This window comes from Liolophura sinensis, chromosome 8 (assembly GCF_032854445.1).
Source record: "Liolophura sinensis isolate JHLJ2023 chromosome 8, CUHK_Ljap_v2, whole genome shotgun sequence".
NCBI lineage: Eukaryota > Metazoa > Mollusca > Polyplacophora > Chitonida > Chitonidae > Liolophura > Liolophura sinensis.
In genome coordinates, this window is record NC_088302.1 from 31,297,842 (window position 1) to 31,311,966 (window position 14,125).

The 14,125-nt window shown below is 40.1% G+C and overlaps 1 protein-coding gene across 2 annotated transcripts; it reads left to right on the forward strand.

Moving 5' to 3' along the window:
* The first annotated feature begins 569 nt into the window (after positions 1–569).
* Positions 570–12,186, forward strand: LOC135472514 (transmembrane protein 272-like). 2 transcript variants are annotated; one of them, XM_064752043.1, is made up of 7 exons: positions 570–700; positions 3,793–3,889; positions 4,121–4,169; positions 5,525–5,650; positions 6,914–6,973; positions 9,287–9,499; positions 11,096–12,186. In XM_064752043.1, the coding sequence occupies exons 2-7, from the start codon at positions 3,863–3,865 to the stop codon at positions 11,281–11,283; spliced, it is 663 nt and encodes a 220-aa protein (XP_064608113.1). In that variant the 5' UTR covers positions 570–700; positions 3,793–3,862; the 3' UTR covers positions 11,284–12,186. The 2 variants fall into 2 exon arrangements, with proteins under 2 accessions (XP_064608113.1, XP_064608114.1); XM_064752044.1 differs by lacking the exon at positions 570–700 and adding an exon at positions 1,734–1,788.
* Positions 12,187–14,125: the final 1,939 nt, after the last annotated feature.

A 14,125-nucleotide genomic window follows, 5' to 3' on the forward strand; every position in this document is an offset into this window, starting at 1 on the left:
GCCTATGCTGATTTCTATTGCTAGTTTCAATCGCTAAACGTCAATCATTATATTTATTTGTTTATTTATTTATTTAATATCACAGAGATCGGGTTGGCGTTTATCGCTCCTGCAGCGAGACAGGATACTTGGACAGTACATTACAGTTATTTAAGAAACAAGCCTAAGTTGCAGTAAGACATGTACGGCTCATCCATGTGATAATGGATGTACCATATTAGATGTAATACTGTACGTACCAAAAGCGAAAGAGCAGACGCACTGACATTTCAGTTCTGACTGTAAATAACACACTGACTGTAAGGCCTATCTACTTGATATACAAAATACTTTCACTTCATTTTATCCACTTTTGGTTTTCTTTTTATCAAATACACATGTTTATGATTCAGCATGACCTACTGGTTTCTTGAAATGCACGTGTATGTGACTTGAATTATATTTATTTTTATAGGCTTACACATATGCATTGTGCACCGTCACGGCGAGTAGTTTGACAAACACTATAACTAAAAGGTCGCCAGCCAAGTTGAACCAGCGCCATAGTCCTCTTGTCTATATCCGGGTCGGCCATTTATGGATTTTTGCATCATTAGTAGCTGGGCGACTGTCAACGGTATTACACCAGCTTCAAACCTTGAACGCATACGTACAGTTTGATGGGCGATAATACACTGGGATAAGACTAATTTTAACTCAGGTAAGCATATAGGCCTCTCATTATATATCAGGGGCCGATTCCAAAAATCCACTTCTGAAATCAGTCAAAATTCAGAAATACAATCGTAAAGCTTATTTTTCGACCATAGAAATCAAAATTTTGCCCACCTCATCAGTATTATCTGAAGACAAAAGTGTCCAAATTTCAGCTTCCCATACCAAACCTAAGCATTATAAAGCGATTATAAATCTTTAACTTAAGTCAGAAATGGCTTTGTGGAATCGGCCCCTGCGGGTGAAACATATACAGCTCCGTAACGTGTAATCTGAACTGATCGAAACACGGTAACTGTTTCAGTCTCTGTGCTCGATCCATAGGGCTCTTTCATGCTAGGTAGGCTATCGAGGTTCTACAACCTCTGTTCGGCGAGTTTAGATTAACATATTAGGTCAAGAGGCCAGTGACATGCTGTCAGACGGTCACTGTACCAAAAGGGCGGGGGTATGAGAAATACATGGGTTGGAGGAGGAGGAGGTGGGGTTTGGGATAGCCCAAAGCTAAGCTGGACGTTTCTACCATAACACCCAACTTCGATCATACAGACCTTCGTTCGGACAATTTCACTTAAAAAAAAAAAGCACGACTAGAACCCCACCTTATTTTTGATTCCCTAAATTGCCCGAATTGGCTGGGTACATTCTGTAATGGCATATACTGCTGCATGGCCATAAAAGAAAGTATGCGTATTCGTCATTAAGGTTTGATGACTAAAATAATGAAATAATCTCACCACAAAAATGAAATGAAATAAACAGACTAGTATTTCATAAGATCGTGTTTTTTGCCCATTTCGAAATTTCCTTACATCTTTTCTGCCTCGGCCATGTAATACTGCCCCCATATTAACGTGCAGTGAGTATGACAGCTAATATATCTGCTGTGAGGTTATCCCGTTGGTATATGGTCGTAAGACCAACCAAACGTGCAGACATGCAGAGAACTAACTCCGTCACGACAACCCCTTTAACACTTGACTTCACAATGAGGTCAGGCAGGTGGGCATGCGCAGTCCGTTAACGTTGATCAGACATGCCGAAAGTCAGAACGCGTAGGCCGTACAGTACATGGTAAGTGCTAATTCTTATGACCACACTACATAATGACACATTCGACATTATGTCAGTGTACGGTCAGCGTATAATATGTAGACCAAGGTTGTGAGCCAGAAAACTAGAACACCTATATGTATCTAGTATAAGTGACTGGGATTTGGATACAGCTCCCAGTATTATAGCATGCATGTAGGCCTGTGTCATAGGCTTACGCTTTGCCCAGGCTGTTTAATACTGTAGAATTTGCATGCCGTTGCCAGCGGCGAGACCATATAGCAACTGGCAATGAAATAACCCATATCTGATGTTTGTATATCGCACACAGAACGTGAACATGCCATTTAGCTTGCAGCTAAATGTGCACGTAACCGAAACAGGTGGTGTGTTACTGTTATTTTCCCACATGTGACATACGTCGGGAGGTCTCTATCATATGGCCTATCGGGCCGTATATGTTTATAGAGGGCGATATATGTATTACTAAAGCAGTAGGCATATGGATGCGTTTTGTAGTATGTAGTGCATGGGGTTTCATGATGTTCAAGTTCATTAACATTGTAGGGTGATAGACCTACAATACATGTCTAAAGCGTTTGTATTGTGATGTGATGTCGGAGTGGAAGAAAAAATCAATATGAACAAACAATAGCTTTGAAGTGCCCTACACAAGCTCACCCCAGTTATACACTGACAAAACAATAGGGGTTTTCCGCATTTGTGAAGAAATCAATACTGTCTGCTTGGGTTACATACACATGTGGGGGTTGTGGTGGGAGTGACCATATTGTCATTCTTATGTGTGTTAGGGTAAACCTTTCTGCCCAGTTTGGGTGACATTACTGTCTTTTCCTCCTAGGGCCATTGACACTGCACTGAAAGTCTGTCTTTCGTATACAAAAAGAAATTAGGGAACTAAATTTAGTGGCTTATTATATCTTCTATCTATATGTCTATACTAATGATATTCCCATAAAGTGTACTTATTAGGTACTTTGCGGTCGCTGTGAGTTCAAGTCTAGCTCATGCTGGCTTCCTTTTCGGCCTAACATGGGAAGGTCTGTCAGCAACCTGTGGATGGTTGTGGGCTTCCCCTGGGCTCTGCCCAGTTTCCTTCCACCGTAATGCTGGTCGCCTATGTATGAGTGAAATATTCTTTCACGGCGTAAAAACACCATTCAAATAAACGCATTAATAAAGATCAGGTACTTCCTTTATTCGCACATAACACCGTCGTTACAGGTATAGGCCCTATGCTTTGCTACGTGTGACAATGTGGACTGTTACATTTGTTGCATCCATATGCGCATTGGCAGTGTGTATAGGCTTAAGTTATACATACGACCTAGTTTAAAGCTGTGATATCACTTGATATGTTTACACCAAGGTATGTAGGCCTACATTTTCTTTGTGAACGTGAAAGCATAAGCTTCTTCCATTGCTTTGAGATCATAACTCATGATTTGGGAGAATACTAGAACATTGTGCAACATCGTGTACTATTTGTTTATGTATTTGGTGGTTAAACTCCTGCACTTCTTTGACAGTGGTCCGTGATATAAGTGGAGGAGATCGGAGTGCTCTTGACAGGGTATATTCAACTCGGGCTTAGCCCTTGTTGAATATCGCTTCTCTCGAGCTGACAATTCCTGATGTCCCATCCCACAGCATGCACTATCTGTTTAATTATTGTTTGTCATTAGATAAGTCTAGGGACATTTTGCATAGCAAATCCTGTGTAGGTCTCACCACAGATTTGCTAAACTGTTTACAAAGCGCATCAGTAGTCTATGTATCATGTTGTCTGGCCTAGTGTCGTTATCATAGAAAAGGGATCTGTTTCCTTTTGTACAGGAAGACTGTAACTATAATACAATACATAGTATTGCAGAATTTCCCCAGAGTGGTATTACTAAATGTCTATGCCTTTTTTTTTGAGCTGGATCAACCAGTTCTGGAGTTGCGGAATTCCGACTGGGTGGCACAAAGTAACCAAGATTTTGTGTCTTGCTTCATATCTAGGCTCTCCTGAATTGAGATCTCATTTGAATCTCTATGCACAAAGTTTACCATTGAGACGAAACTCACAGAAATGGCTGACGTAGAAGGTGGACATGTGGTGAGTATATTTTAGCATTGTTTTTCCACAAAATGTATTTTTTAGACATTTCACTTTATTGTTTTGCTACATTGAAAGCCTTCATGTCATAACATCCACATATCTTCACTCAACCCTTTGAGTTGGAAAACACTAATTTATCACCTCTATATGTGCTTAACCTGAGTCTGTGAGAAAGGATAGAAATGACAATTTCATAGTTTTAAATAATGTTGTTTGATTTCTTCCCAGAACAGAGAAACCTCGCCTCCATCTTATGAAAGTACAGGACCTATAGGAGGTATGTGCAGATGTCATGATGTGTATACCTTGCACCCTTTACTAATTCCTGGCAGACTGTTAAAGCCCTGGATCAGGCTCTTCACTAGTGAGGTCGCATGTTCAAAACCAGCTCATGCTGCTTCACCGCTGCGGCTGTAAATTTGGGAGGTGTGTCAGGTACTTGAAATTGTGGAGCTTCACTCTACTCACACAGTTATCCGGATCCATTAAACATGCACCAACTTAATAAATAAAAAAATTAAAAAAAAAACAATTTTGTGTCGGAGCCATCGTCGGTTGAGCTGTCTGCTGGTTTCTCCCAGAACAGGATCACTGAGACCAGTGTTGCTAGAGATTGTGCATTGTACTAGGTCCACCCCACCTGAATCGTAATGCTGATAGCCGAGCTGCAGTGCTAACAGCCGAGCTGTAATGCTGATAGCCAAGCTGTAGTGCTGATAGCCAAGTCGTTTTGCTGATAGCTGAGCTGTAATGCTGATAGTCGAGCTGTAATGCTGATAGTCAAACCTTGACGGGGATACCCAAATTGTAACTAAAAAAAAAAACAAAAAAAAAAAAAATGTGTATGTATGTATCAGTAAAGTCTCACACACAAAGTTTAAAAAGCATAACTTTCTATTTTTGTCATGTTTCAAAACTGAGATATCACAGTTCAAAGTAAAAAGGGGGCCTCCATGGCCGAGGAGGTGAGCTCGCCAGTGCGGTGCAATGGCTCAGGAGCCTCTCACCAATGCAGTTTGGTCCATGATCCAGTGTAGGCAAGCAGATAGAATTCAGATGTCGAATTGTTTCAACAGGTGTCCCATGGACCCTATTTTGCGTTTTAGCCATCTGAGTGTAGGTATAGGTGATGCAACATTGTGTTTTTGGTTTCTGTAATGTGGCCCATCACTTGACATCAGTACTAAGGACGCCGGAATAAAAGTTTTAGGGTTACCAAGCACATCACACAAAATGTCTGCGGCCGTCTGTTTCGACCCTTCTATGACTATATTGTTTGTTGTCTTTTCTTTTAAACAAATTAGACCCTATAACTCAGGTTATGCCCAGAAGATTAAATTTCACATTGTGGTGCTTCAGAAGCAAAGAGTAAGCCATTTATTTATCGGTCAGCTAATTAACAGTATACTGCATGGGATTGGATGGTGTGTTCCTGCCTCTGGTGTGGTTGGCATGGCTACCCAGTGAAGCAGCTCTTCAGATTTGGACTGGCCGGGTGTGAAGAGACGTCGTTCTGATATGACTGAAATATTGTTGTAAGCTATGCGATGGCCCCAAGTGTCAGATACCCCCAAGTGATACCTCAAGCAAACAAAATGATATGAAATTTATATAGGACTGATTGTGTTTCAGATGAGGCTCCACCATCTTACGAATCACTATTTGGGAAAATAAAGAAGACTAAAGATGAATCCGAAGGAACGGTCGACTTTACCCAGAATGCTTGCAAACTGTGCTGTTCTGTCATTTGCGGATCAAGTATGTCCCGTTCCTTCTTGTCAATCGTGTAATAAATGTCCAGATGGTGGCAGGCTTTTTATGTGTAATAAATGAAATCTTATATTATGATGCTAAATATTCAAATATATCATGATGATTGATGCCTTCAGCATGGGCAGTAAAGAAATATTGTTCAGACCACAAGACTTCACACTACCAAAAAAAATTAAATGATTCTGTTGTCTGAGTGAGGATTTAATTTATTTTGTTTATATCAGTGGATTGTTCTGTTAAATATGCACGGATATTCTATTAAATCAACATAAAGATTGCATTATACTGGCAGAATATTATGAGCATTATGTTATAATAACAGAATACATTCTAGTATCATTCATACAATAGATTTTATGTTAAAAGTAACAGATTGGGTTTTTTTGAGTGTACTACCGGTACTGAAACACGACTGATTTAGTGCCAAACCATAGCCCTTCGTTTCCTTGACATGTCTGAAATAATGCCGACTTCAGGCCATAATCAGTGTCTTCTGATCATGAACCTAGCTGACAGCCTTCGTATATGTGAAATAATCTACACGGATCAAATATATACAATTTGGGTTTGCATGCTGTTTTCTTTGATAACCGACTTATTAGTATGCACCTACATTTTAGTAAGCACCTATACATTTAGTAAGCACCTATACATTTAGTATGCACCAATACATTTTAGTATGCACCTACTTATGTAAGGAGCTGGTTGTGTCAGGAACACTTGTGGAAATACTAATACTTGATACTTGGCGGTATACTTAGAACTGTCCATATGCATGATTAGTGGATTTTGCAAGATTGTATAACCGACAGTGTATGTAAATGCGGTAACCACAGGCCTCCTTAGAGAAGAACAAGTTTACCTAGGCGGATCATGCTCTTGGGAACATACGCCTACACAACAGCAAAGTCCTCGTGTTAAAGTGAACGCATAAGCTACTGTGCTCTTTGACACCTGTGCGAATTTGAAGTGAACTATTATTCTTCAATTGCCGTATTAAATTTCAATTTTTCCCACTAACTCCATTGTGGTATAAAGGTTATGGTCCACAGTCCAGTGAGAAATACATTCTTTAGTAGAAAGTGATAAAAGATACTACATCATTTTGATTCGCTTCATGTCAGTCACTTTGGCATAGGCTTTCTTCATGTGCTCAACATGCATGCATACAATGTCTTACAAACCTTTCTCAGTTATCCCTGATAAAAATTGATCAGCCTCAGTCACTCAGTCAATCGTTTGTTTCAGTTGTCGGTCTTGTTATCCTGGGCTTGTCCACAGCGCTTCCCATAGCTATGATCGTTATTGGTAGGTGTTACTTATTTAAATAATTTGATATTGTTGTGTGTGGTGTGTGTGAAACCCTTCTTCTGGACGTGGCAGTTATAGGCTGAGGAAGGTAGCAGGTGACTATAATGTCCTGTAGAAACTGATACCAAAAGCAAATGCCTTGTACCAGAAGACCTTCTGTGAAAATAACCCAGCCTGCAGGGGAGATAATATGCGTGAATGGAGAGAAGAATTCTACCTGTAAGAAAGAACAAGAGGATACAATGCTTGTGAATCAAGGGGAAAAGTGTCCCTATATTAAAGAACGACCAAGGGTAGAGAATGTGTGTGAATCTACAAGCCTGGGGAGATGGGTTCAGTAAGAATAACCAAGGGGATAGAATGTGTGTGAATCATCAAGCCTGGGGAGATTAGTTCAGTAAGAATAACCAAGGGGTTAGAATGTGTGTGAATCATCAAGCCTGGGGAGATGGGTTCAGTAAGAATAACCAAGGGGATAGAATGTGTGTGAATCATCAAGCTTGGGGAGATGAGTTCAGTAAGAATGACCAAGGGGATAGAGTGTGTGTGAATCTACAAGCCTGGGGAGATTGGTTCAGTGAGAATGACCAAGGGGATAGAATGTGTGTGAATCATCAAGCCTGGGGAGATGGGTTCAGTAAGAATAACCAAGGGGATAGAATGTGTGTGAATCATCAAGCCTGGGGAGATTGGTTCAGTGAAAATGGCCAAGTGGATAGAATGTGTGAATCATCAAGCCTGGGGTGATGGGTTCAGTGGGAATGACCAAGGGGATAGAATGTGTGTGAATCTACAAGCCTGGGGTGATAAAAAGAGAATGTGTGTGAATCTACAAGCCTGGGGAGATTGGTTCAGTGGGAATGACCAAGGGGATAGAATGTGTGTGAATTATCAAGCCTGGGGAGATGGGTTCAGTGGGAATGACCAAGGGGATAGAATGTGTGTGAATCATCAAGCCTGGGGAGACGGGTTCAGTGGGAATGACCAAGGTGATAGAATGTGTGTGAATCTACAAGCCTGAGGAGATGGGTTCAGTGAGACTGACCAAGGGGATAGATTGTGTGTGAATCATCAAGCCTGGGGAGATGGGCTCAGCGAGAATGACCAAGGGGATAGAATGTTTTCAAAGGAAGCGTGTGGAGACTGGTTAAATAAAAAAGAACAAGGAGATAGAATGTGTGAATCATCAAGGCTGGGGAGATGGGTTCAATGGGAATGGCCAAGTGGATAGAATGTGCATGAATATACAAGCCTGGGGAGATGGGTTCAATGAGAATGGCCAAGGGGATAGAATGTGTATGAATCATCAAGCCTGGGGAGATGGGTTCAGTAAGAATAACCAAGGGGATAGAATGTGTGTGAATCATCAAGCTTGGGGAGATGAGTTCAGTAAGAATGACCAAGGGGATAGAGTGTGTGTGAATCATCAAGCCTGGGGAGATGGGTTCAGTGAGAATGGCCAGGGGGATAGAATGTGTGTGAATCATCAAGCCTGGGGAGATGTGTTCAATGGGAATGGCCAGTGGAATATTTATTTATTTATTTATTTATTTGATTGGTGTTTTACGACGTACTCAAGAATATTTTACTTATGCGACGGTGGCATTATGCTGGGAGGAAACTGAGCAGAGCCTAGGGTAAATCCACGACCATCTGAAGGTTGCTGGCAGACCTTCCCACATACGGCCGGAGAGGAAGCCAGCATGAGCTGGACTTGAACTCACAGAGACTGCATTGATGAGAAGCTCCTGGGTCATTACGCTGCTGATCCACGAAGGCTTCCACCAGTGGAATGGAATGTGTGTGAATCATCAAGCTAAGATATCCCTATAAGAATGACCAATGAGGTGGAGAAGATGTGTGTGAATCAAGGGAGGAAGGTGTTCCTATAAGATGACCAAGGGGAGATTAAGAGTGGGAAACTTCAAGGGTAGAAGTGCTCCGATAAGCACGACGAGTAGGGTAGAGAACATGTGTGTGAATCAAGCGAAGCAGTGTTCCATTAAGATTCGTCAAGGTTTTGAAGTCTTTCTATAAGATTGACCCAGGAGAGAGTAAGAATACCGTAGGGGAGGAAATGTGTGCTTATCTTCAAGGGGAGAATCGTCGCCGTGACTGAAAAATTATTAAGTACAACGTCAGACCCCAAACACTCACTCACTCAAGGGAAGAAGAGTTAGAAAAGCAGTTATTAATGTCATAAGTTATTGCAACATACTTACACAGATTTCTGTTTATGATTATAGCAAACTAACAGATACAGTGAGGAATTATTATCGTCTGATATCATATTCATATTCCATTCACCAGGTTCCATGTATCTTCACGATTGTCCAGTGGAGAGATACATCCCGATTTACCTTGTAGTCGGTGGGTCATTTGGCTTGTTCTACTTCTTTATAAGCCTCTGCAATCGCGCCAAATCCAAGAGAGATGGAGAGGAGAGTGATGACAGTCCGGCGCCATGTCTATCCACAATTCTCTGTCTGGTATCTTGCTTCACTACGGCCTGGTTCATTGCAGGTAGGTAGATCTTCAAAGATTAAGCATAGTCTGGACAGGCCCATGCAATGTCTGTCTGGACAGGCCCATGCAATGTCTGTCTGGACATACTGTGTCTCGTATCTTGCTTCATTTCAGCCTGGTTCATTGCAGTTAGGTAGATCTTCAAAGATTAAGCATAGTCTGGACAGTCCCGTGCAATGTCTCTGTGGACATTCTGTGTCTCGTACCTTGCTTCACTACAGCTTGGTTCATTGCAGTTTAGTCAGTCTTCAAAGGATAAGCTCTGTCTGGATTTCGGGTAAGAATGTGACAGGTTTATTGTCGATAGACAGTGTTCAAAAATGAATCTCCTTCTCTGTTTTCATTACGGTTTCATCTCTTCCCTTAATCAAGGGTTTGTCGAAGGTAAAAAGCATGCAAACGGGTACCAGACCTTTTGAAAAACATACCTGTGGTGTAAAATGGTGTGACCGAAGGAACATTTGAACAGTATTGTATAACATGAACAATATGGTGGTTTCAAAAATGCCAGGCGCCCATTGTCTGACTTGAATTATTGAATTTCAGATTTCAATGTAAAACTCTTTCACGATTTAAGCTAGCGTCTCATTAGCTATTTTGCTTGTCATTCGACGTCGAGGTTGAAAGAAAAATATGTTTTTCTGGTCTTCAACAACGAGTTCATTTCTTCACCAGGGTATAGATATTCTCACCCTAGTTTAGGCAGATTTGGGTTCCTATCCCGCTAAGTCATAGGGAGTGCTTGGTAGATTGCACAGTGATAAATCGTCTACTTTCAAGCTTCAATAACATCTTGTATCCAAAAATATTAACTCTTCCACATGTACTATACAAAATGAACAGCAAATACTTGATAAAGAATCATTATTAGTTTGGTATTTGTTTAGCTGTTTGTGCCATGTTGTGTTGTTTATTTATTCGTGTTAATTTATTGTCATCTGTGGTAACGAATTTGATTAATTCACAAGTGAAGGGTGGGTGTTAAACAAGTGGGTAACCTCAGTAAGTAAGTAACTAAGTAACCAGTGTCCAGTCTGTGTAGTCTGTCGTTTAGTCCTGCTTTTGCGATTACGATTTGCACCAAACTAGTGACGCAGTGCTCGTGTACTATGAAAAAAATGGCTTGCACTGGACTCGCCACTGCCCGGGAAAAGGTACCTGTCCATTGACGCCAGCGACAGAAAACTCTTCGGGCTGATCATAAGGCTTTGTTTTCTTTGTGTTTTACCGGCACCGATGGCTCAGTTGGTAGAGCTTCCGCTTCGTGGATGGTAGATCCAGGGTCAGTCCTGGGTCGGGTCACACTAAAGACCCTAGAAGTTGTAGCTTCCTTGCGTGGCGTTCAGCATTGAGGGGCTAGTGCAAGGATTGGTTGATACGTATCAGTATAATTGGTTGGGTGGGGCGGCTTACTTGCCTCGGGTAAGTCGTCTGATTGAAGCAGCACTAGATAAAAGAGCGGTGGAAATCCATCCTGCAACAAGGAGGCACACTACGTGCACTCGAAGATCTCCTTCGTCGTCATCTGAATGTAAAATTGTTAAACACGACATTAAACCCTAAACACTCACTCGCTCACTCTTTATCTTTCAGGAAATGTTTGGGTGTATAGGACATACAGCATATGGAGTGCAGATCCAGTGTCCAAAAACTACTGCAATCAGACGCTCTACCTGTTCGCCTTCTGGCAGCTGACCGCCTGTTACATCATGTTAGCTATAGGACTCGTTCTCGTGGTCTGCTGTGGCTGCCTGTTATTCTGTTTGAGCGAAAAAAAATAAATACACAAGCACACAGGGAACCACTTCATGCCTAATCAACAAATGAACAGTTGCTTGTGTTTCCCAATATTAAAGACTGATTTACACCTGCAGTGTGTGTACTAGACTGTTTTTATAAGTTGCTGTTATATAACTAACGCTTTTAACGCTCGCTACTTAGACGTCGGGATTCTCTCTCTGGGCTTTCTATCTTCCGTCTCATTGTTTTGTTGTAGGTTACTACTCAGTTTTGTTACCTGAAACAAATTTTTTGTCTTTAAATGTTATGCTAGTTTGTTGCAAAAGTTAAACACATTAATGACACCTTGGATATATAATGGTGACAAAATATGCTGAAAGCATTTTAAAATTCCACCATTTTTTCCAGAATGTGAATCTGAACCTTTTTGGCCTTCATGGATAAGACACGGGTTTCATGGATATGACGTGTTATTCATGGATATGATGCGTCTTTCAATAGTACTGTATGTTAAGTGGATTTTGGTATTGGTTCTCTAGTATACACAAAAGAGTTATAAATATGACAAATTGTTATTTACATATGTACATGTTCAAACAATTGTTCATGTTTATTTATTGCGCTCAAGTTGTACCTCAAAAAGTACTCCATTTCTTGAACTCAAGTTGTACCTCAAAAAGTACTTAATGTATTGGGCTCAAGTTGTCCACTCTTGTAAAGCGCAATGTCAAGAGGTGAAAAAGTGTATCGTTGATGTTATGCATGCGTGTAAATTGTCGTAAATTATGGATTTAATGACTTGTTGTCTTTTGTGTACTGGAGTCAAGGTAAATGTTCAAGTGTTATGTTAAATAATCAGTGCGTGAAGTGAGTTCAGTTTTTGCATACGTTTAAACAATAATAACACGAGGAATGTTCCGTCCTTGATGGTCTCCTGGCCCGCTAATAACCGTAAGTTACAAACGTAATGTATTATCTTTGTGTCTTATTCAACGTTAAGGTAAACGTTAAGTGTGATGTGTCAGAAAGTACCATATGTATACTGATCAGGGCCCAGTTACGAGCTCGCAACTACCATGACGACGTAACACCCACAGTACTGGTTGCCGTGGTAGTTAAGTGAACGTAACGTTGAGAGTGCTTCGTGAAACCGAACCCCGATGTTTTGCATTCTTGTCTCCTACAAGTAAGCTAGCTCTTGTTTCTAAATCTAGTTACTGGTCGTAGCAAGGAGGACCGTAAGTACTTCCTTTGTAATTATTCTTATCCGCGAACCCAGTAAAATGAAGGAATATAAAAATGAGCAGACATTATGTATTAACATACGCGAGATTTTTTTATCGTTTTTTGATGATGGTTTTAATCAGATGTCCTAGTAAACCCTGAATGTGAATGTCTCAGTATTTGGTTATGGGAAATTTTGTTATGTGCTGATTTCTTCTGAATTCCTGAAAATCTTAAATCTGTCTGTGATCTTGTTTTCATTACCTGATGCATGACACCAAGGACTTTATATACTGATTCTTTGTAGTATATATATGTGTGAAGAAATGCGTTCCATTTATATGGGACAAATCTGATCTGGTACATTTCTATATTTTATTGTTAATATATTTATGTTGTATATAGCCTCTATTTTTTACCTAATTAAAAGATTTCACTGTCTTTTTCACTGAATAAATGCCATTTTCACTGAATAAATGCCATTTTCTCGGTAAACGTAAGAAAGATCTTCAATTCATTGTTGAATCAATGTTTCAGATTTCACCTCCGCCTAATTATGAGTGCAAAGCCATGGGTTCAAGTCTACGCGGTTCCTAAACGGACATTCCATTTTTTATATTCATGTCAAGAAAATATATTGTTTGTCGATTGAAGTAACATAAAGACCAACTAGTTTTTTTTATTTCAACCATTTTTAATATTTATTTATTTATTTATTTGATTGGTGCTTTACGTGAAGGCCCGCATTATGGTGGTGGGAATCCGGGCAACTCACGACCATGGTGAGAAGAAACTCCATTTGAGTAACATGTTAAAAGAAAATAGTTTGGTTATTTATAGTAAAAGAAAAAAAATCCTTCTAGTCAATGTCAAGAAAAACATTATCAAGCACTTTTTAGCCGATTTTAAAACAATAAATCGTTTGAAATAAAAAAAAACATACTTTTTATATTTACTGGCAATAAACCGTTTTTGTGGTATAATTTTATAGTAGCGAAAGACAATTATTTTATATTTGCCAAAGAGGAAAGAAAAATTATTTGCGCGTAAATGACGAGCCAACTACTGGTCTGTATATCCTTGAGCACGGCTTAAAACACCATTCAAATAAATAAACACTTGTCAGACAGGATTCAGTATATGCTTGTTTACAATGATATTAAATCTACGTCATGAATAATGTTCATATCTCTACCCCGACGTGGGTTCAATCCTCTTTAGGTACAAAAAGTTCAGTAATGTTAACTCTTGTCACCACATTCCTAAACATTAAACGTTTGCTGTGACGTCACACTATTGTCTGCTCAGTTGATTATTTTCCAACAATCCACACTTGCGAGTTTCTGGTTTGAGTATGAAGGGTGACGACTTCTTTTACCTGTGTGCGCCTGCGATTGATGTACGGCATAGCGGGATTCGAACCCACAAACACAAGGCTTTAAAAAGATTCCAATATCCCAAAGAGCTATCTGATAGTACCATACAACCTTCTTGTAGACAACTTGAAGCGTTTGTTTTGACGTCAATGCTTTGTCTAACCGATCATAGGAATGTTACATATGAAGGGTCCGTTCGTTTTTGATCAATGTGAAATTTATGTTCTAACAGTTTCGTTCTTTGCTTCTATTTCAGATACTCCAAATGTTGCCAATGTGCGAA

Bases quoted from the DNA above. Each gene is read 5' to 3' on its own strand.
- LOC135472514 (XM_064752043.1), top strand. From the start codon at position 3,863: ATGGCTGACGTAGAAGGTGGACATGTG. The intron at 5,651-6,913 runs GTATGTCCCGTT...CGTTTGTTTCAG, and splicing joins TTCTGTCATTTGCGGATCAA to TTGTCGGTCTTGTTATCCTG. The intron at 9,500-11,095 runs GTAGGTAGATCT...TTTATCTTTCAG, and splicing joins TACGGCCTGGTTCATTGCAG to GAAATGTTTGGGTGTATAGG.